The sequence below is a fragment of the Bombina bombina genome, chromosome 11 (assembly GCF_027579735.1).
Source record: "Bombina bombina isolate aBomBom1 chromosome 11, aBomBom1.pri, whole genome shotgun sequence".
NCBI lineage: Eukaryota > Metazoa > Chordata > Amphibia > Anura > Bombinatoridae > Bombina > Bombina bombina.
The window spans coordinates 98,566,299-98,587,430 of record NC_069509.1 but is presented as its reverse complement, the minus strand read 5'-3'; the positions used below and the strand labels follow the sequence as shown (position 1 = coordinate 98,587,430).

The 21,132-nt window shown below is 39.6% G+C and overlaps 1 protein-coding gene across 1 annotated transcript in view; it reads right to left on the bottom strand.

The window, feature by feature from the left end:
* FBXL16 (F-box and leucine rich repeat protein 16) overlaps positions 1-21,132 on the bottom strand; it is a 194,386-nt gene that overhangs the window by 32,172 nt on the left and 141,082 nt on the right. Inside the window, exon 3 of the mRNA XM_053695039.1 lies at positions 2,070-2,578. Within this exon, the coding sequence (XP_053551014.1) occupies positions 2,070-2,578 (509 nt within the window). The remainder of the gene's footprint in view (positions 1-2,069; positions 2,579-21,132) is intronic.

Sequence of the window (21,132 nt, the reverse complement as noted above, 5' to 3'; positions counted from 1 at the left end):
CGGAATTGCTAAGCGGATCATGTCCGACAGACATCGATGAATGCTGACGCATTTATTATTGCACAAGCAGTTTTGGTGAACTGCTTGTGCAATGCCGCCCCTGCAGATTCGCGGCCAATCAGCCGCTACCAGGGGGTGTCAATCAATCCGATCGTATTCGATCGGGTTGATTGCTGTCCGCCGCTCAGAGCAGATGGACCAGTTAAGGAGCAGCAGTCTTAAGACCGCTGCTTCTTAACTCCTGTTTCCGGCGAGCCTGAAGGTTTACGTGAGTTGGCCCCATTTGGGGCATAGTAAATCGGTAAATCGGCCCCTGAATCTTAAAACTGGAGGGAAAGGGAATTTCTTTTCTTCAGTAGAACACTTTAAAGCCAAATGTGCAACCTGGTATTAAAGGTATAGTAAAGTCCAAATAAAACTTTCATGATTCAGATAGGGCATGTAGCTTTAAACTACTTTATAATTTACTTTTATCATCAGATTTGCTTTGTTCTCTTGATATTCTTAGTTGAAATCTAAGCCTAGGTAGGCTCATATGCTAATTTTTAAGCCCATGAAGGCCCGCCTTTTCTCTGAATGCATTTGACAGTTTTCACAGCTAGAGGGTGTTCGTTCATGTGTTTCATATCATATAAATAACATTGTGCTCATGCACGTGGAGTTATTTAAGCGTCAGCACTAATTGCCTGAAATGCCAGTCTGTCAAAAGATCTGAGATAAGGGGGCAGTCTGCAGAAGATCAGGTACAAGGTAATTACTTAAGTAAAAAGTATATTTCTATTACAGTGTTGGCTATGCAAAACTGATAAGTAGTAAATGGTAAATAAAGGGATAATCTATCTTTGTAAACAATAACATTTTTGGTGTTTAGTATCCCATTAACCAAAGTAAGGCAATGGTAATTAATCACCTCTTGCTTCAGTAGCTGTCATTCAGAACACAAATAAAGGGATTTATCAGTAAATAAAATCGAATCTAATTTGTATCATGTCAAAAAGAAATCTAAGGCTATAAAGCCATTTGAGGCATTAAATTTAACATTTCGGACTGACTATATAAATATTAGATCTTTTCATTATATTTAAAGTAAATTGTTTAACCTTTTAAGGGGCATATTTATCAAGCTCCATATGGAACTTGAAGCCCCGTGTTTCTGGCGAGCCTTCAGGCTCGCCATAAACACCAGTTATGAAGCAGCGGTCTAAAGACCGCTGCTTCATAACCTGTCCGCCTGCTCTGAGGAGGACAGACATCGCCGCAATTCAACCCAATCGAATACGTTCGGGTTGATTGAAACCCCCTGCTAGCGGCCGATTGGCAGCGAATCTGCAATGCTGAATGCGGAGAGCGTATTGCTCTCCGCATTCAGCGAGGTCCGTCGGACATGATCTGCAAAGTTGGATCATGTCCAACAGACCTTTCATAAATAGGCCCCTTAAACTCTCATTTTAGTTTCACACCACAAAACAATGTTTCAAATTAGATGAATAAACTATATTTTATCAGCAACTTAAGCCGCCTTTTGCTGTCTGTTCTATTTCTCTTCTTCATCAAGATTGATGCTCAACAGAGTATAACTTTGGTCACAGAATCTTTTATTTGTTGCTTAGAATATGTAAATTATCTAAGTGACTTTTAAGGGATACTAAACCCACATTTTTTCTTTCTTGATTCATATAGAACATGCAATTTTAAGCAATTTACTCCTAATATTTTTTCTTTGTTCTCTTACTATTTTTATTTGAAACAGGAATGATGGCATCCACCAGTTTACCTAAATGGAATTCTATGCTTTTAGCTATCAAGAGTAGAGCTTTATACAATTAATCTTTCACCAAAACCTAACTCTACTAGTTTTTATAATTTCAGTATAGTACTCTACCATAAATTCTACTTTTATGGACTCAGACTTTTAACCCTCACTTTTAAAGATCATTCTAAATGTATTTTTTGTAATGTCATTTGGCCAAATTTTTCTACTCATATTTAATCAACAATTGGCCTTATGTTTATACCACTAGTTTTTCTATTGTTTGCTGATGACTTATTACTGTAGTCTTTCTCCACACCTATCCAGCACTAATTCCTCCAGCTTGTGTAGGTCACATGCAATATATTCCAATGCTGTGTCTGTGAGCCTTGGGCACCATGACAGATCAAGTCCACGCAATCTTCTCAGATTCTCTGCAACTAGCTCTACTCCATCATCTGTCACCTTGGAGCATCCAGAAAGGCTGAGCACTGTTAGGTTGGGCAGGCTGTGGACCACATTAACCACACCATGGTTGGTAATCTCCCAGCAAGAGTGGAGTCTCAGAGTGTGTGTTGCTCGACCCTGCTTGGCAGTGAAATAAGCCAGTGCTGTGTCCGTTACATGGTAGGCTTGTAGGTTGAGTTCTCCAAGGTTGGGCAAAAGCTGGGAGATGGCTGCTACAGCATCATCTGCCACATTAATGCAGTCACTGACACTTAGAGAAGTTATGCGCCCATGAAGGCTTGACCACAGCCCTGCTTCTGTAAAGTCATTACAACCAGAAAGCTCAAGTCGTACGACTCCTTGCATCTGCTCCAGCATCACCTAAAACAGGGGACAAATAATGTACACATTAGTTACAGACATTACAATTTGTTATAAAGATGGTATATGGGTTAGTCTGAGACCCATTAAAGCAACAAGAATATAGAATAAAGAAAAGTAATTACTAGGTAATAAACAATAATAATAGTTTAGCAAACAAATGCTAAGTTCTGAAAAAAATAAGTGCATGCCTAAAAAACTATTGCTTGAACAATATATGAAATTGAACACTCGCTAAGAGCACATTACTTCTTTATAAACCTTCTTTTAAACTCATACGTTACTATACAATCACAAGAACATGGGGCATATTTATCAAGCTCTATATAAACACATACATATATATGTATATATATATATATATATATATATATATATATATATGTGCATTGGAGCCCTTTGCAGTCAAGTAGATGAAAATATGAAAAACAAAAAAACAAAAACATATCTATGCAATATTCATATTTAATAAAGTGTTATAATGTGTATTTACTGTAAATATTTCACATTCCAATGTTCTGCACATAGCAGAATATGTTCTATGCATTTTTAAATAGATATTTCTATATCTATCTATATATATACTATATATATATATATATATATATACTATATATATATATATATATAATTATATATATATATATATATATACACACATATATATATATATATATAGATAGATAGATAGATAGATAGATATAGATATGTATTCTACCAAAATGCCATCAGATATATATCTATAAATAAATAGAACACATTCTGCTATGTAAAGAACATTGAAATGTGGAATATTTATATTTTTATGTCGGGTTAGCGCAAATGAGAATATGCAATCGGGTTTGCGCGCAAGTAGGGTGATGTTTTTCCACTTTTTTTGCTTTATTGACTTCTATGGGGGAATACGTTATCAAGAGCGCAATATTTGTAGTTCAGCTCTTTACGCTCGTCGGCCTAGCGCACAAGTGAAAACAATTTACTTTCAACTTGTAATACGAGCGCAACTTGACACGTGCAAAAAGCTTACTTCTAGCGCAGTTAACCCTCGAGCAGGAACATTAAATAATGCTCCACTTGTAATCTGGCTCTAAATAAATGCCACTAATAGTTGTGGTGTTTAACCCCTTCACTGCCAGGACTTTAAGAGAAAAACTTGCCCAAAATACCGGAGACCTTTTAGCATTTTTGCTATCACTCCATTTAAACAGAGATAAAGCCTTGTTTTTTTTTACCTGTCAAAACTATATACATATATTTTTAAGTAGACAACCCAGGGTATTGATCTAGGCCCATTTTGGTATATTTCACCACTAAATGCGATCAAATAAAAAAAAATGTTAATTTTTTTCAGAAACTTTAGGTTTCTCACTGAAATTATTTACATACTGCGTGTGCAATCAATGGTTGTAAACATTTATCTGGGATCTCCTTTGTTCAGAAATAGCAGACATACATGGCTTTGTCAATTGCTTTTTGGTAATTAGAAGGCAGCTAATTGCAGCTGCACACCACACTTGTATTATTCCCGGCAGTAAAGGGGTTAATTAGGTAGCTTAAAAAGTTAATTTTAGATTTTGTGTAGAGATTACCCTCCCACCTGACACTTCCCATCCCCTGATTCCTACCTGATCCCTCCCAAACAGCTCTCCTCCCTCCCCCACCGGTCACCCCCATCTTAGGTACTGTCAGACAGTCTGCCAGTATGAAAATATACGTTTTTGTTTATTTTATAAAATATTGTTTATTTTGTTTTCATGCTTTCTGCAGTGTAGGATACCCCCTTACCCCCCTAACCACCCTGATCCCCCCCCCAAACAGTTCTCTAGACCTCCCCCCTCTAACTATTAGGCGCCATCAGCTGTCTGCCAGTACCTATAAACCGTTTTTTTTCTTTTTTTAGATATTTTTTTATTATATTCTGTAGCGTAGGGTCCCCCCACTTCTCCTTCTCCCTTGATCATTAGTTAGGGCACTCCAAACCCCCAAAACCCTTTTCTGTAGTGTAGCTGCCCCATCCCTCCCTGTCCCTTTATTTATTTAATTATTTTTTCTGTAGCGTAGGGCCCTCCCACTGCCTCCCACTCCCTTCCCTCTCCCCTGCTGGGCCGCACACCCGCCACCTGCCCACACCTCCCGCTGGCACCAACGGAAGACCATTACAGACGACGGTGACACACACAGTTCCATATGCAGCAGATGCCTGGAGCTTCACGAACTCCAGCTCTCGGCTGTATTTTAACAGCTGAGAGTGCTGGAGCTTCCTGTAGCTAAGACGTATATATATATATACACCTTGCGGTACGATAACAAAAATACTGCAAGACCATGGGCATCCACAAGGGGGGGGGGGGGGACAAGAGGGGGCATCTGCCCCCTCTGGAATATTCCTCCCCACCTGGAGTAAAACTGCAGAAAAAAAGGAAAATTGAATGTCTGTTTCTATGCTTTTTAATCCTTTTATGAAGTTCAGTTTTAGAGGAAGAAGCACAATATTCTGGGAGTTACAAAGCATTCTGTAATTTATAGTTCACTATATCCTACTCAGTATTGTCTCACTGCAGTTTTGGACTCTAATTCCCCCAGCATGCATTGCACAGTTATTTCTTGTTTGAACTCTGTAGAGTGAACACTGCATAGCAAATTGATGATATGTAAGCCTGTTCTATTATAGTGTAAAACTGTAAACTATCACTGACCATGTACTTATAAATACATTTCTGAAATATTGCTGTGACTAAGCATAAATCAGACAAGGTATATATATTGGTCTGTATGTGTAAGGAACATGCTTTACTGATTAGTGTTACAGTGTCATGCAGTTTGCTTTTTAATAGTTTTTTTGTGCTGCACTTGGCTTGTTAAAGGGACATTCCGGTCAAAATTTAAATACAAATAAATTACATTACATCTTTGAAAAGAAATATATTTAAAAATATACACGTGTTGGCAAAAATGCTTCTAGTAAAGTTATCACTGTTTTAGTGTTAACATTTTTCTCTGCACGTGAAGCATAGCTAGATATTCTCAGGGCACCAGCATTTTAAATACTGCAGCTGCTCAGAGTGACAGTGGGGCTTGTATCATCGTGTCAGCAATTAACAAATTGTGTCATTACCAGTTGCTACAAGCACCTTAGGCTCTCTGAGCAAGGGCTGTGTTTAAAAATGCTAGTATGTGTGAGTGTCTGTGTCAGTATGTGTGTCTGTGTGTGCGTGTCAGTATGTGTGAGTGTCTGTGTGTGTCAGTATGTGTGTCTGTGTGTGCGTGTCAGTATGTGTGAGTGTCTGTGTGTGTCAGTATGTGTGAGTGTCTGTGTGTGTCAGTATGTGTGCCTGTGTGTGCGCGTCAGTATGTGTGTCTGTGTGTGTCAGTATGTGTGTCTGTGTGTGCGTGTCAGTATGTGTGAGTGTCTGTATGTGTGTGTGTCTGTGTGTGCGTGTCAGTATGTGTGAGTGTCTGTGTGTGCCAGTATGTGTGTCTGTGTGTGCGTGTCAGTATGTGTGAGTGTCAGTGTGTGTGAGTAACAGTGTATGTGGCAGTGTGTATATGCACCAATGTATCTGTGTGAGCAAGTTTGAATGTGTCTGTGCCAATGTATCTGATGGCATACAAGAAATGTATGATAGTTTATTAAAGGGACAGGAAACCCTTCTCTAGGATTTAGGAGACCTCTCATGGACCTCTCCATAAAAAGTATAACTTAAATCTTGGAAGAATTGTACTGGTAAACAAGGCCACTTTTGGACCTTTAATGGTAATAATTATAAGTCAAATGACCTAAGAGAAGATCTTGTAGACCCAACTTTATAAACTAAAGTTACAATAAATCACTATTAATCACTGGAATATAAAACTGTGCATTTAAGCTCTGCTCAACAGACAGCAGACATTTTACTGTACCTATATTGATAGAGATAACTCAGAGGCAGATAGTGTGGCTGCAGGTAAACGTATTTCAAATATATTGGCCACATATATAGCAAGGCTGCAAATAAACACACATCTCTAGAGGTTAACATTGTAAACAGATAATCCCTGTATCTTAAATCATTTTATAGGTCTTGTACCCAATTCTATAATTGACTAACATTAGTCCCTTGCTTGTAATTATCAAAAATTCAAAATATGGAAATATGACTATTGTTCCCTCATCCAAGCCCAACACATTAGAAAGGAGCTGGACTTAACCCCTTGTTCAGAAAACTTCAGAATTAATAGCAGCCTTGTGCAGAGACCTTTAAGCCTCACTCAAGGTAACAATTAAGATTCTTTGCAACAGGTGTGGCTGAATTTACCCATAGGAATCTAAGTCCAAACTATTTTGATGGATTTTAAATTAGTGACACTACCTAACAGAAACATAAAATATACATAACAACTTATTGCAAACAAGAGAATGATAGAATGTGATTGTAACGGTTGAATGCAGAGCTTCATTAGCCTTTTTACAAAGCCACATTATAGGTGGTATTACAATCATGTTCAATTACATATTTCAAACTTATGTTCCTTTTAAAATACACTTACTGTCCCTTTAATGAATTGGGGTCCTATTAAACCATTACAATTGTTTGCTTGACCTCAATTCATTGTGTGTGTGTGTGTGTATATGTGTGTATGTGTGTGTATATGTTTATGTGCATGTGGGTGGGTGAGTGTGTGTGGTGTGTGTGATGTTTGTGTGTGGTGTGTGTATATGTTTATGTTCATGTGGGTGAGTGTGTGTATGTGGTATATATGTATGTGTGTGTGGGTGAGTGTGTATATGTGTGTATGTGCATGTGGGTGCGTGTGTATGTGTATGCGTTTGTGGTGTTTGTATGTGCATGTTTTTTTTTCTCCTGTTTTTTCCCAATTGACTTCTATGGGGGAATATGTGAACGCAATATACCAAATTTCAGCTTTTTGCACTCTTCGGGTTAGTGTGAAAGCGAAAACAGTTGACTTTTAACTCATAATGCACACACAACGAGCGCAAAAAAAGTAAATTTATGCTTACCTGATAAATTAATTTCTTCTACGATATGACGAGTTCATGGATTTCATCTTTACATGTGGGATTTATCCTCCTGCTAACAGGAAGTGGCAAAGAGCACCACAGCAGAGCTGTATATATAGCTCCTCCCTTCCCTCCACCTCCAGTCATTCGACCGAAGTTAGGAAGAGAAAGGAAAAGCCAAAGGTGCAGAGGTGACTGAAGTTTGTAAAAAATATAATAAAAACTAAATCTGTCTTAAAAATGACAGGGTGGGCTGTGGACTCGTCATATCGTACAAGAAATTAATTTATCAGGTAAGCATAAATTTACTTTTCTTCTACTAGACATGTCCACGGATTTCATCCTTACTTGTGGGATACAATACCAAAGCTACAGGACACGGATGAAAGGGAGGGAACAAGACAAGAACCTAAACGGAAGGCACCACTGCTTGAAGAACTTTTCTCTCAAAACCAGCCTCAGAAGAAGCAAAAGTATAAAATTTGGAAAATTTGGAAAAAGTATGAAGAGACGACCAAGTCGCAGCCTTGCAAATCTGTTCAACAGAAGCATTGTTTTTAAAAAGGCCATGAGGAAGCCACAGCCCTAGTAGAATGAGCCGTAATTCTTTCAGGAGGCTGCTGTCCAGCAGTCTCATATGCCAGGCGGATGATACTCTTCAGCCAAAAAGAAAGCGAGGTAGCCATAGCTTTCTGACCCCTACGCTTTCCAGAAAAAATAATGAATAATGAAGATGATTGACGGAAATCCTTAGTCGCCTGCAAGTAAAACTTCAACGCACGGACCACGTCCAAGTTATGTAACAGACGCTCCTTCTTAGAAGAAGGATTAGGACACAAAGAAGGAACAACAATTTCCTGATTAATATTCTTATTCGAAACAACCTTAGGAAGGAACCCAGGTTTGGTAAGTAAAACCACCTTATCAGAATGAAAGATAAGATAAGGCGAATCACATTGTAGTGCTGAAAGCTCAGAAACTCTACGAGCAGAAGAAATAGCAAAAAAAAAAAAAACTTTCCAAGATAACAACTTAATATCTATGGAATGCATGGTTTCAAACGGAACCCCTTGAAGAACACTAAGAACTAAATTCAAACTCCAGGGTGGAGCAATAGGTCTAAACACAGGCAAAAAGACTGAACGTTTGGAACATCTGCCAAACGTTTGTGTAGCAAAATTGACAATGCAGAAATTTGTCCCTTTAAGGAACTTGCTGATAACCCTTTCTCCAAACCTTCTTGGAGAAAGGACAGAATCCTTGGAATCCTAACTTTACTCCATGAGTAGCCCTTGGATTTACACCAAAAAAGATATTTGCGCCATATCTTATGATAGATCTTTCTGGTTACAGGCTTACGTGTATCAATGACTGAATCAGAGAAACCCCGCTTAGATAAAATCAAGCGCTCAATCTCCAAGCAGTCAGCTGCAGAGAAAGTAGATTTGGATGTTGGAAAGGACCTTGAATGAGAAGGTCCTGTCTCACTGGAAGCTTCCACGGAGGCAGAGAGGACATGTCCACTAGATCTGCATACCAAGTCCTGCGTGGCCACGCAGGCGCGGTTAGAATTACTGAAGCTCTCTCCTGTTTGATCCGAGCAATCACCCGGGGAAGGAGAGGAAATGGTGGAAACACATAAGCCAGGTTGAACGACCAAGGCACTGCCAGGGCATCTATCATTTCGGCCTGAGGATCCCTCGACCTGGATCCGTATCTTGGGAGCTTGGCATTCTGTCGAGACGCCATCAGATCCAATTCTGGTCTGCCCCATTGGAGAATCAGTGAGGCAAATACCTCCGGATGGAGTTCCAACTCCCCCGGATGAAAAGCCTGTCGGCTTAAAAAGTCAGCTTCCCAGTTGTCTACTCCTGGGATGTAGATTGCTGACAGATAACAAGAGTGGGTCTCCGCCCATCAAATTATCTTGGATACTTCTGTCATCGCTAAGGAACTTCTCGTTCCTCCCTGATTATTGATGTAAGCCACTGTCGTGATGTTGTCCGACTGGAATCTGATGAATTTGGCCGAAGTCAACTGAGGCCATGCCTGAAGCGCATTGAATATTGCTCTCAATTCCAGAATATTGATTGGAAGTAGAGACTCCATCTGAGTCCATACACCCTGAGCCTTCATGGAATTCCAGACTGCACACCAGCCCAGTAGACTGGCGTCCGTTGTCACTATCACCCACGAGGGTCTGCAGAAATACGTTCTTTGGGACAGATGATCCGGCGACAACCACCAAAGAAGAGAGTCTCTTGTCTCTTGATCCAAATTTATCGGAGGAGATAAATTTGCATAGTCCCCATTCCACTGTCCGAGCATGCACAGTTGCAGTGGTCTGAGATGAAACCGAGCAAACAGAATGATGTCCATTGCTGCCACCATCAATCCAATTACCTCCATACACTGAGCCACTGATGGCCGAGGATTGGACTGAAGAGCTCGGCATGTATTTATAATTTTTGACTTTCTGACCTCCGTCAGAAATATCTTCATGTCTATAGAATCTATCAGAGTTCCCAAGAAGGGAACCCTTGTCTGTGGAATTAGTGAACTCTTTTCTAGATTCACCTTCCACCTGTGAGCTCTTAGAAAAGACAACACTGTGTCTGTATGAGACTTTGTCAGATGATACGTTGACGCCTGAATCAGAATATCATCCAGATAAGGCGCCACTGCTATGCCCCGTGGCCTGAGAACCGCCAGAAGGGACCCTAGAACCTTTGTGAAGATCCTGGGTGCTGTGGCCAACCCGAAGGGAAGAGCCACAAACTGAAAATGTTTGTCAAGGAAGGTAAACCTTAGGAACTGATGATGATCCTTGTGGATAGGAATATGAAGGTATGCATCCTTCAAGTCCACGGTAGTCATATATTGACCCTCCTGGATCATTGGTAAAATTGTTCGGATGGTCTCCATCTTGAAGGATGGAACTCTGAGAAACTTGTTTAGACTCTTGAGGTCTAAAATAGGTCTGAACGTTCCCTCTTTTTTGGGAACCACAAAAAGAATTGAGTAAAAATCCCTGTCCCTGTTCTAATTCTGGAATGGGACGAATTACTCCCATAGTAGAGAGGTCTTTTACACAACGTAAGAACGCCTCTCTTTTTATCTGGTTTACAGACAATCGTGAAAGAAGAAATCTCCCTCTTGGGAGAAAATTTTTGAATTCCAGTTGATACCCGTTGGTCACGATTTCCAGTGCCCAGGGGTCCTAAACATCTCTTACCCAAGCCTGGGTAAAAAAAAGAAAGTCTGCCCCCTACTAGATCCAGTCCCGGATAGGGGGCCGTCCCTTCATGCTGTCTTTGTAGCAGCAGCGGGCTTCTTGGGTTGCTTACCCTTGTTCCAAGCCTGGTTGGGTCTCCAGACAGACTTGGCCTGAGCAAAATTCCCTTCCTGCTTTGTGGAGGAAGAGGAAGAAGAGGGTACTCCTTTAAAATTCCGAATGGAACGAAAATTATTTTGTTTACCCCTCATCTTAACAGACTTATCCTGAGGTAGAGCGTGACCTTTATTCAACTCAGGCCCGAATAGGGTCTTACCCTTGAAAGGAATAGCTAAGAGTTTTGATTTAGATGACACATCAGCAGACCACGATTTTAACCATAGCGCTCTATGCGCTAAAATGGCAAATCCTGCATTTTTCGCCGCCAACTTAGCAATTTGAAAGGCGGCATTTGTAATAAAAGAATTAGCTAGCTTGAGAGCCTTAATTCTATCTAAAATGTCCTCTAAAGGGGTCTCAACCTTCAGAGACTCTTCTAGAGCATCAAACCAAAAAGCCGCTGCAGTAGTAACTGGAACAATGCAGGCTGTTGGTTGTAAAAGGAAACCCTGATGAATAAACAATTTCTTTAGAAGACCCTCTAACTTCTTATCCATAGGGTCTTTGAAAGCACAACTGTCCTCAATAGGAATAGTTGTACGCTTAGCCAGGGTAGATATAGCTCCCTCCACCTTAGGGACAGTCTGCCAAGAGTCCCGAATGGTGTCTGATATGGAATACATTTTCTTGAAATTAGGGGGAGGAGAGAACGGTATACCCGGTCTGTCCCATTCCTTCTTTATAATCTCCGAAATTCTCTTAGGAACCGGAAAAACATCAGTGTAAGCAGGTACTTCTAAATATTTGTCCATTTTACACAATTTCTCTGGTGGTACCATAATTGGGTCACAGTCATCCAGAGTCGCTAAGACCTCCCGAGGTAATAGGCGGAGGTGTTCTAGCTTAAATTTAAAGGACATGACGTCCGAATCTGTCTGAGGTAACATACTTTCTGGGTCCGAAAGTTCTCCCTCAGACAAAAGTTCCCTGACCCCCAACTCAGATCCCTGTGAGGGTACATCGAAATAGCCAACAAAGCATCAGAGGACTCAGTATTCACATTAATTCCTGTCCTACTGCGTTTACCCTGTAACACTGGTAACTTAGATAACACCTCTGTAAGGGTAGTTGACATAGTTGCAGCCATATCCTACAGAGTAAAAGAATTAGACGCATTTGAGGAACTCGGCATCACTTGCGTGGGCGTTAATGGTTGTGACACTTGGGGAGAATTAGATGGCATATCCTGATTCTCTTCAGACTGAGAATCATCCTTAGGCACACTTTCTTTACATAAAATATGCTTTTTACATTGTAAGGCCCTTTCAGTACAAGAGGTACACAAAGTAAGAGGGGGTTCCACAATGGCTTCTAAACACATAGAACAAGGAGTTTCCTCAAGGTCAGACATGTTAAACAGACTAGCAATAGCCACAATAGTCGTAAATCACCTCATTTATTGATTCAAAAAACTTTTAGAAAAAAAGCGTACTGTGCCTTTAAGAAATAAAAGCGCAACAATTTTTCGAAACTGCACTAAAAACGTTTAAAAACGCTAAATGATTATATATAACAATTCAATTTGTCCAAAAATTATTGCACCCTATAAGTAAAGGTGAAATTACCCTTTAAAGAGACATTTTAATTAAAAAAATATATTTTAACAATGAAAATGGCCCCTGCACCTCGCCACAGCTCTGCTGTGGCACCTACCTGCCCTCAGGGTACTGAAAATTGACTCGACAATGATCCGGTGACTGGAAAACAACTTTAGGCCCCACCGGAGCTAATGCCTACTGCCTTCTTAGTGAAAGAAAAACTGTGCGTCTGAGCGCGCGAAATTGGCCCTGCCCATCATGGATGTCGCATCAACAGTCTGCCTAACCGCATGGGAAGCGGTTTGAAAAAAGCCATGTGGTCCCCTGTACTAATAAACGTCTAACAAATAACTGCAGCCCTACTGACCTGAAATATTAAAAATATATATGTCAAGCTGCCTCTCCCAGTGTCAAGCCCCAATATAGCTATGTAAACCGTAATAGCAATATATATAAAACACAGGAATTTCATACAGGTCTACTGCTTACCCCTTCCCTTGCAGGGAAAAATGTCAGCCAGTTCTGATATAACAAGTCTCTCAGAAATGCTGCTTGTAGCATGACACTGGTCTCCACACTGAAGATTTCTCTAGCACTACCTTCAGAAGTTCTGTGGGAACCAAAATGGATCTTAGTAACGTCTGCTAAGATCATCAACTTCAGGGCAGAAAAATGTCTTCATTCCTTATCCATTTCTCCCTGAGGAAAATAGTACTCACCGGTACCATTTTAAAATAAAAAACTTCCCCCCTTCCCTTGCAGGGAAAAATGTCAGCCAGTTCTGATATAACAAGTCTCTCAGAAATGCTGCTTGTAGCATGACACTGGTCTCCACACTGAAGATTTCTCTTGCACTACCTTCAGAAGTTCTGTGGGAACCAAAATGGATCTTAGTAACGTCTGCTAAGATCATCAACTTCAGGGCAGAAAAATGTCTTCATTCCTTATCCATTTCTCCCTGAGGAAAATAGTACTCACCGGTACCATTTTAAAATAAAAAACTTCTTGATTGAAGAATCTAAAACTAACACCTCACTTTACCTCTTCCTATTACTAATGCAGGCAAAGAGAATGACTGGAGGTGGAGGGAGGAGCTATATATAGTGGGATTTATCCTCCTGTTAGCAGGAGGATAAATCCCACAAGTAAGGATGAAATCCGTGGACTCGTCATATCTTGTAGAAGAAAGCTTACTTCTAGCGCAATTAACTCTCTTGTAATCTGTCCCAATCTAGGATCACACATACAAAAAAGCCAAAGTAAACCACACAATATTATTTGATGACTGGAGTATTATAAATATGTACATTTATAAAATAATAACATTATCTACATACCGATCACATTTAACACAATACATTATAATGCCAATCTTGACTATTAGGGGTAGATTTAACAAGCAGCGGATTCTGCTTTCTACGCCAGAAGTTTCCTGCTCGTAGGAAACGTAAGTTAAGAAGCAGCGGTGTCCGCCACCTTTTATGATGATTGACTCCCACTGCTAGCGGCCGGTTGACCACCGGTGAGCAGGGGCCGGCATTGCACAAGCATTTCACTAGAAATGCTTGTGCAATGTTAAATGCCGACAGCGTATGCTGTCGGCATTTAGCGATGTCAGTCGGACATGATCCGCTACAGCAAATCATGTCCGCCCGGCACTTGGTAAATCTACCCCTTAGCTTGAATAATTCGACTCTATTATTGTCATCTTCATGCCCCTCTTAAGTATGCCTTCCTCATATAGGGGTTGATTTATTAAGCAGTCGATGCTGCATCAGCGCCCCATCGTTTTTGGTCCATCAGAAATGGAGGTTAAGAAGCAGCAGTCATAAGATGCGATCAGGATGATTGACGGCCCCTGCTAGCGGCAGATTGTCCACGAGTGAGCAGGGGGCGGCATTGCACAAGCATTTCACCAGAAATGTTTGTGCAATGTTAAATGTCGACAGCATATGCTGTCAGCATTTAGCGAGGTCGAGTGGACATTATTTGCTACAGCGAATCATGTCCGCTCGACCTTTGGTAAATCTACCCCATAGTCTGTGTTTTTAAATATTAACAATATATATTTTTGTTTCTGAAAATCAAGAGATTTTAAATGCATTTCCCATTTATTAATATATTTTTCCACTCTAAGATTTGGGTCGGCATTTGTATCACACTTTTCTTTGTATACTTGGTGTATAATTTCATGTATTAAGTGGTTTATGTTAGGTTTCAGTTTTTATATCCATGGTTAAAAATATTGCTTTATTTAGTAATCTAGCTGAAAGTAGAGTATCAAGAGGCCCTTCCCAGATAAATAGCACATACTCTATAAAGCGAATCCATAAGGGAATGTACTGTATATAGATATAATTTTCTGCCATGAAGACAGTCTTACTCTCCCACCATCCAAGGAATAGGTTTGCATATGTTGGGGCAAAGTGGGATACAACCAGGGCCGGATTTACCTTTAGGCAGAGTAGGCATGTGCCTACAGGCGCCTTCCATAAAGGGGCGCCTGTCTTTCTGCTCCATATCCCTTTTCTGCACACCTCTGTGGCTCTGTACTCACTTACAATAGTAGATAATAACTATGCCCTAAACAAAGATGGCCCTCACGCTGGCAGGTCCGGTCTGTTTCTCCAGTGAATGCGGACAGTACAGCTAGAGCGGCCTGAAAGTAAGTGTGTGGGGGTTGGTTCTTTTATGGGTAGTGACAGTGAGTGACTATTTGTGCGCTATTGCAGTGTGCTCTGAGTGCACAGCGGGCATGTATCGGCTGCAGCAGCTGTAAAAATCAAAATGAGAGATTGTACAGTCAGAGGGCGCTCTTTCATATAAAATACAATAGGTATGAATATTATTGCTAACATTCAAAATGCCAGGGCTGTTGCACAGGATAAATACTCTTTAAAAAAACAGCTGACCCTTGGTTGATTGTGCACATTGCAGGCTTGGTCAGCAAAGTTTCTAAATGAAGTCCCAGTCTAGACAACCTGCACTTGCAAAAAATACTGTTCTAACTGGAATCTCATCATACTGGGCAAATACTGCCTGGAGTGTTTTGTTATAGATCATGGACTGCCTTTTATGTGGCAAAATTAGCAGCTACTGAAAAAAAAATTATAGTTCTATAAAGTTTTAGGCTATATCTATAGGTTCATACATGTGAACTGGGAGCGGGTGGGGACACTTTAGATTTTGGTGCCTACAGACACCTGGGCTGTAAATCTGGCCCTGGATACAACACGTGACACACACTCTCATACAACACACACAACACACTTTCATACAACACACACCACACACTCTCATACAACACACACCACACACTCTCATACAACACACACACGGACACCACACACTCTCATACAACACACACACGGACACCACACACTCTCATACAACACACACACGGACACCACACACTCTCATACAACACACACACGGACACCACACACTCTCATAAAATGGAGAATTCTCTGATATTAATGAATCAAGGGAACTGTACTGCTTCCTCTGCTTCCTTTTACCCAACATCAGAGACCATTTTGCAGGTCTTAAATGCTCTCTGGTTTGTGGTATCATTGAGCTCTGTCTTAAACATTTTAAGCAATGTAATGATGTGATTGTTTGTCCTGAGTTTTGTGGGGATTCTACATTGCTTAAAATACAGGAAAAACAGTCATTAAGGCTGCTTACTTATCTTTATTTTTATCAGAAGTGACAAATCCAGATGCTGAGATACTTATTAGTGATGTCTATTAATTCTGCTAATGGTACCAACTGACTTTTAATGGGGCGGGGGGGGGGGGGGGTGTTAATATAATTTACTCATATTAAGTTCTATATCAGCAAAAGGAGGCTCTAGGAGTTTTCTCTTCTAGCCCATTGATCTCATCTAGAAATTAATGTTTATTTTCCCCCAAGAAAACAAATACTGACTCCTATAAAATACAATATTATATTTATATTCTTCCAGTAGTTTACAGTAGATCAGTGTTTCCAGTCCTCAAGTACCCCTAACAGGCCAGATTTTCATGATATCTGAATTAGAGCTAGGGTGAAATAATCAGCTGATCAGTAACCATGGTTACTAACCTGCTGTCATCCATCAGCTGATGATGTCACCTGTGCTCTAGTTCAGATACTATGAAAATCTAGCCTGTTTGGAGTACTTGAGGACTGGAGTTGATAACACTGCAGTAGTAGATAACAATTTCTGAAATTTGGCCAGTATTGTTTTTTCTAGTGGTCACAATCTGCAAATGCTTCTTCTATTAATACCCTTGGAGCTTGAGATTGTTACCCAAAACAACACAAAATCATTTTCTGTCCAGTTAATTTCCTGGTTTAAAATAAAAACCAAATGTCTGTGATTAACGACAAACAAATGGCAATTTCGTGGGATGAACAATGACATCACAAGATGAAGGGTTTGTTTGTTGAATGATCCCTTTTAATATATGTAGTGATGCTAATGTGTGCAACAAACTTCTAATAACGGCAAAACCATAGAAATACATGTGTATGTCTCTTTAAGGGTATTAAAAAGGGGCATTTTCAGTGGATATAAGTGTTTGTTGGTTAGTTGGTTTTGCACATTTGTATGATTTGTAAAATTGATTATTACGATTTTGTAATGCAATTGATTGATCAGGCCCAGCATTTGTACCTCTTTTGTGAAGTTGCTTCCTTATTATCCAATATGGTAGGAGATAAACATCAGTGGGTTTTGCCCATGAACAAAACCAGTGATTCATGATTCTAAAACATTTTTTGTTCTAGGTTCAACTAGTCCTTTAAAGGGCCATAATACCCAAATGTTTAAACACTTGAAAGTGATGCAGCATAGCTGTAAAAAGCTGACTAGAAAATATCACCTGAACATCTCTATGTAAAAAAGATATTTTACTTCAAAAGTTCCTCAGTAGCCACCTCTCATTGTTAAGGATTTCTAAGCAGCATTTTAGTGTGTCTGTCCTAGGACAGCTTAGGGGATGAGCCTCGTGAACTCTCATATTATTTCACCAATCAGGTAAAGGAAGCTTACTATGAAATCTCATGAGAGTTAAGTCAAATCTCATGAGATCACAGTAAGAGTTCATGACCTCAGCACTGGCTGCTGTTCATTTCTTCATTTTTTTTTATTTTTACCTGCAGCTGGGAGCAACTGAGTATAACTTTTTACACAGAACTTACTCTGCTGAGCTGAGGAGATTGTGAGGTAAAATATCTTCCTTTTTTACATAGAGATGCTCAGGTGAGGTCAGCTTTTTACAGTTATACTGCATCAGTTTCAAGTGATTTAGCATATGAGTATTATGTCCCTTTAACTGTGGAATACTCGCACTATAAATGTGTATGTTCATTATTGAGAATTGATTGTGAAGTGCTGATAATATGTAACCAAAGTGACCACAGTACTAAACTAATTCTGCATTAAAAAAGCATTCCATGTCAAAGGGACACTAATCCCTTCAACCCCTAAGATGTTTATAAGATACTTTTCCCAAAGAACCCAATAAATTCATAAACATCCAATCAATTTCTCCTGTTTTTCTCTGCTGTCACTACGGAAAGCAAAATAAAATAACTTCTAGGTAGCAGTGGTCCCTCAATGGATTAATACTGTAGACAGCTCTTTGTTATCAACGCTCAGCACTAACACTAAAGAAAGGATAAAGAAGCTCCATTCTATAGGTTCCGTTATTTTAAATTAGTGCTCCTGTTCCTCTGGGCTAAAACAAAACCCATGTCAATAAGCTCTTCTCAAACTTCACAACTTACAACAGGAGAACACAGGTTTACATTATTGCTTAGTGAAACTTAAAGGGACAGTCAAGTCAAAACTAAACTTTCATGATTCAGATAGGACATGCAATTTTAAACAACTTTCCAATGTACTTTTATCATCAAATTTGCTTTGTTCTCCTGGTATTCTTTGTTAAAAGCTAAACCTAGGTAGGCTCATAAACTGATTTCTAAGCCATTGAAGGCTGCCTCTTATCTCAGTGTATTTTGACAGTTTTTGACAGTTAGACAGCCCTAGTTCATATAGATAACATTGTGCTCATTTCGAGTAATATATGAGTCAGCACTGATTGGCTAAAATGCAAGTCTGACAAAAGAACTGAAACAAGGGACAGTCTGCAGCGGTTTATATACAAGTTAATCACAGAGGTAAAAGGTGTATTAATAAAATGTGTTGGTTATGCAAAACTGGGGTATGGGTAATATAGGAATTATCTATCTTTTTAAAAAAATAAAAAATGTCAAGTAGACTCTTTAATTTCAGGGCAAAACCGATATTAATTTAACTTAGGGTGAGATAAAAGCGAAGCAGAGAGTTCAGTGTAAGATAGATACACCTCACACTAAAGCAAACATTTGCATATTGCATTTGTATATCTTACCCAGAGTTCTCTGTTTCACTTTTTAAACTCACCATAAGTTAAATGAATATTGTGTTTGCCCTATAATTTAGCTTTAACAAGCAACTTAACCAGCTGCATTGTTTGCTAAAAACTTGTAAGTTTAGAGTAGCTCGTAGGCAATATTGTTTTACTGTTTTTTTGGCTGGGAGCATTCTAGTGATCTCAGAAACCCAAATGAATGTTGTTTTCTGAGCAATAGTTGTTCAATCTAGTGTAGAGTGATAGCAACTTTTGGAATTATTTAAGTTTCTTCCAGAGTGATTAGTGTGAGCACCATCTTTTGGAGAGTGACAGCAACTTTTCCTGTTCAGATATGTTGACTGTTGTAAATGATATTTGAAATAACAGCCATTTAAAGTTAATGTAAACTTTCATGAATTAGTGCCCGGGTTTTAAAAATACTATTAAAACTGGCTTCCTCCAATCATGGCTTTCCCCCCAGAGCGTCCATCTCGTGAGGCCACACCGTGATTGGAGGAAGCCGGTTTCGTCATTGCTGTGTAAGTACAGCATAAGAAGCGGGCGGGGGATCGCCGATCCGGCTTTCCTGAAGAGAAAGGAAAGTAATTATAAAAATATGCTACAATGCAAACTTTCATGAATGAAAGTGCCCCTGTTTTTAAAGCCGGGCACTAATTTATGAAAGTTTACATTCCCTTTAACCAATATCACAACAGATTAACATTGTTACAATTTATTAATAACCTTGCAAAACCCTAGCTTAGTTAGTCAACTAATAGTGTGATGGGTGTACATTTATACCTTTATTAAATAATGCCTAATTATTTATTAGTTATACTAATTTAGGCCTAGATTACAAGTGGAGCAGTAACATTAACACAAGTGCGATCGGTAACGCTAACACGAGCGTAATATTGCAATATCATTATCGCATTAACTTATATTACAAGTTGAAAGTAAATGCGAAAGCAAAGTTAACATTCAAGCACTTTGTAATCTAGCCTATAAGGTTGATCCTTTTTTTCTATAAAAATAAGTCTTAGACAAGTAATAGATAGTTGGAAGGTTGTGGTCCGTCTCTTTCGGAATGGGGAAATGCTGAAGCCAAAGCAAATTAATTGTAAGGTTGAATTTAGAAATGCAATTTTTATATCAGCCACTAGATGGTAACATAGCATAAGCCATAATCCTGGTCACAACCACAATTTTATGTAGAGAATTACAAGTGTTGGAATGTAGCATTCTATATGAAAACATTATCCTTTGATTATCACAGGCCCAGAGAATTATTACATAAAGCTACTTCTAAACAGGCATCTGTAGATGAAAAACAAACAAACAAAAAACAGTAGTTAGCTGAGATAATGATGCTGCTCCAGAGGGCTTCTTTTAACCCCTTCATTACTGGGAATTCCAGAGAAAATATTTTTTTGTATTTTTTCTATCACTCAATTTAAACAGAAATAGAGCCTTGTTTCTTTATTTATCTATCAAAACTATATATTTTTAGTAGACAACCTAACGGCTAGATTTGGAGTTTTGTCGGTAACGACCCGAAAAACTAACGCCGGCTTTTTTCTGGCCGCACCATAAAAATAACTCTGGTATTGAGAGTCCACAAAAAGGCTGCGTTAGGCTCCAAAAAAGGAGCGTAGAGCATTTTTAACGCAGCTTCAACTCTCGATACCAGAGTTGCTTACGCAAGCAGCCAGCCTCAAAAACGTGCTCGTGCACGATTCTCCCATAGGAAACAATGGGGCTGTTTGAGCTGAAAAAAAACCTAACACCTGCAAAAAAGCCGCGTTCAGCTCCTAACGCAGCCCCATTGTTTGCTATGCGGTAACCCTTCCTACGTCTGCACCTAACACTCTAACATGTACCCCAAGTCTAAACACCCCTAACCTTACACTTATTAACCCCTAATCTGCCGCCCCCGCTATCGCTGACCCCTGTATATTATTATTAACCCCTAATCTGCCGCTCCGTAAACCGCCGCTACTTACATTATCCCTATGTACCCCTAATCTGCTGCCCTAACATCGCCGACCCCTATATTATATTTATTAACCCCTAATCTGCCCCCCACAACGTTGCCTCCACCTGCCTACACTTATTAACCCCTAATCTGCCGACCGGACCTGAGCGCTACTGTAATAAAGTTATTAACCCCTAATCCGCCTCACTAACCCTATAATAAATAGTATTAACCCCTAATCTGCCCTCCCTAACATCGCAGACAC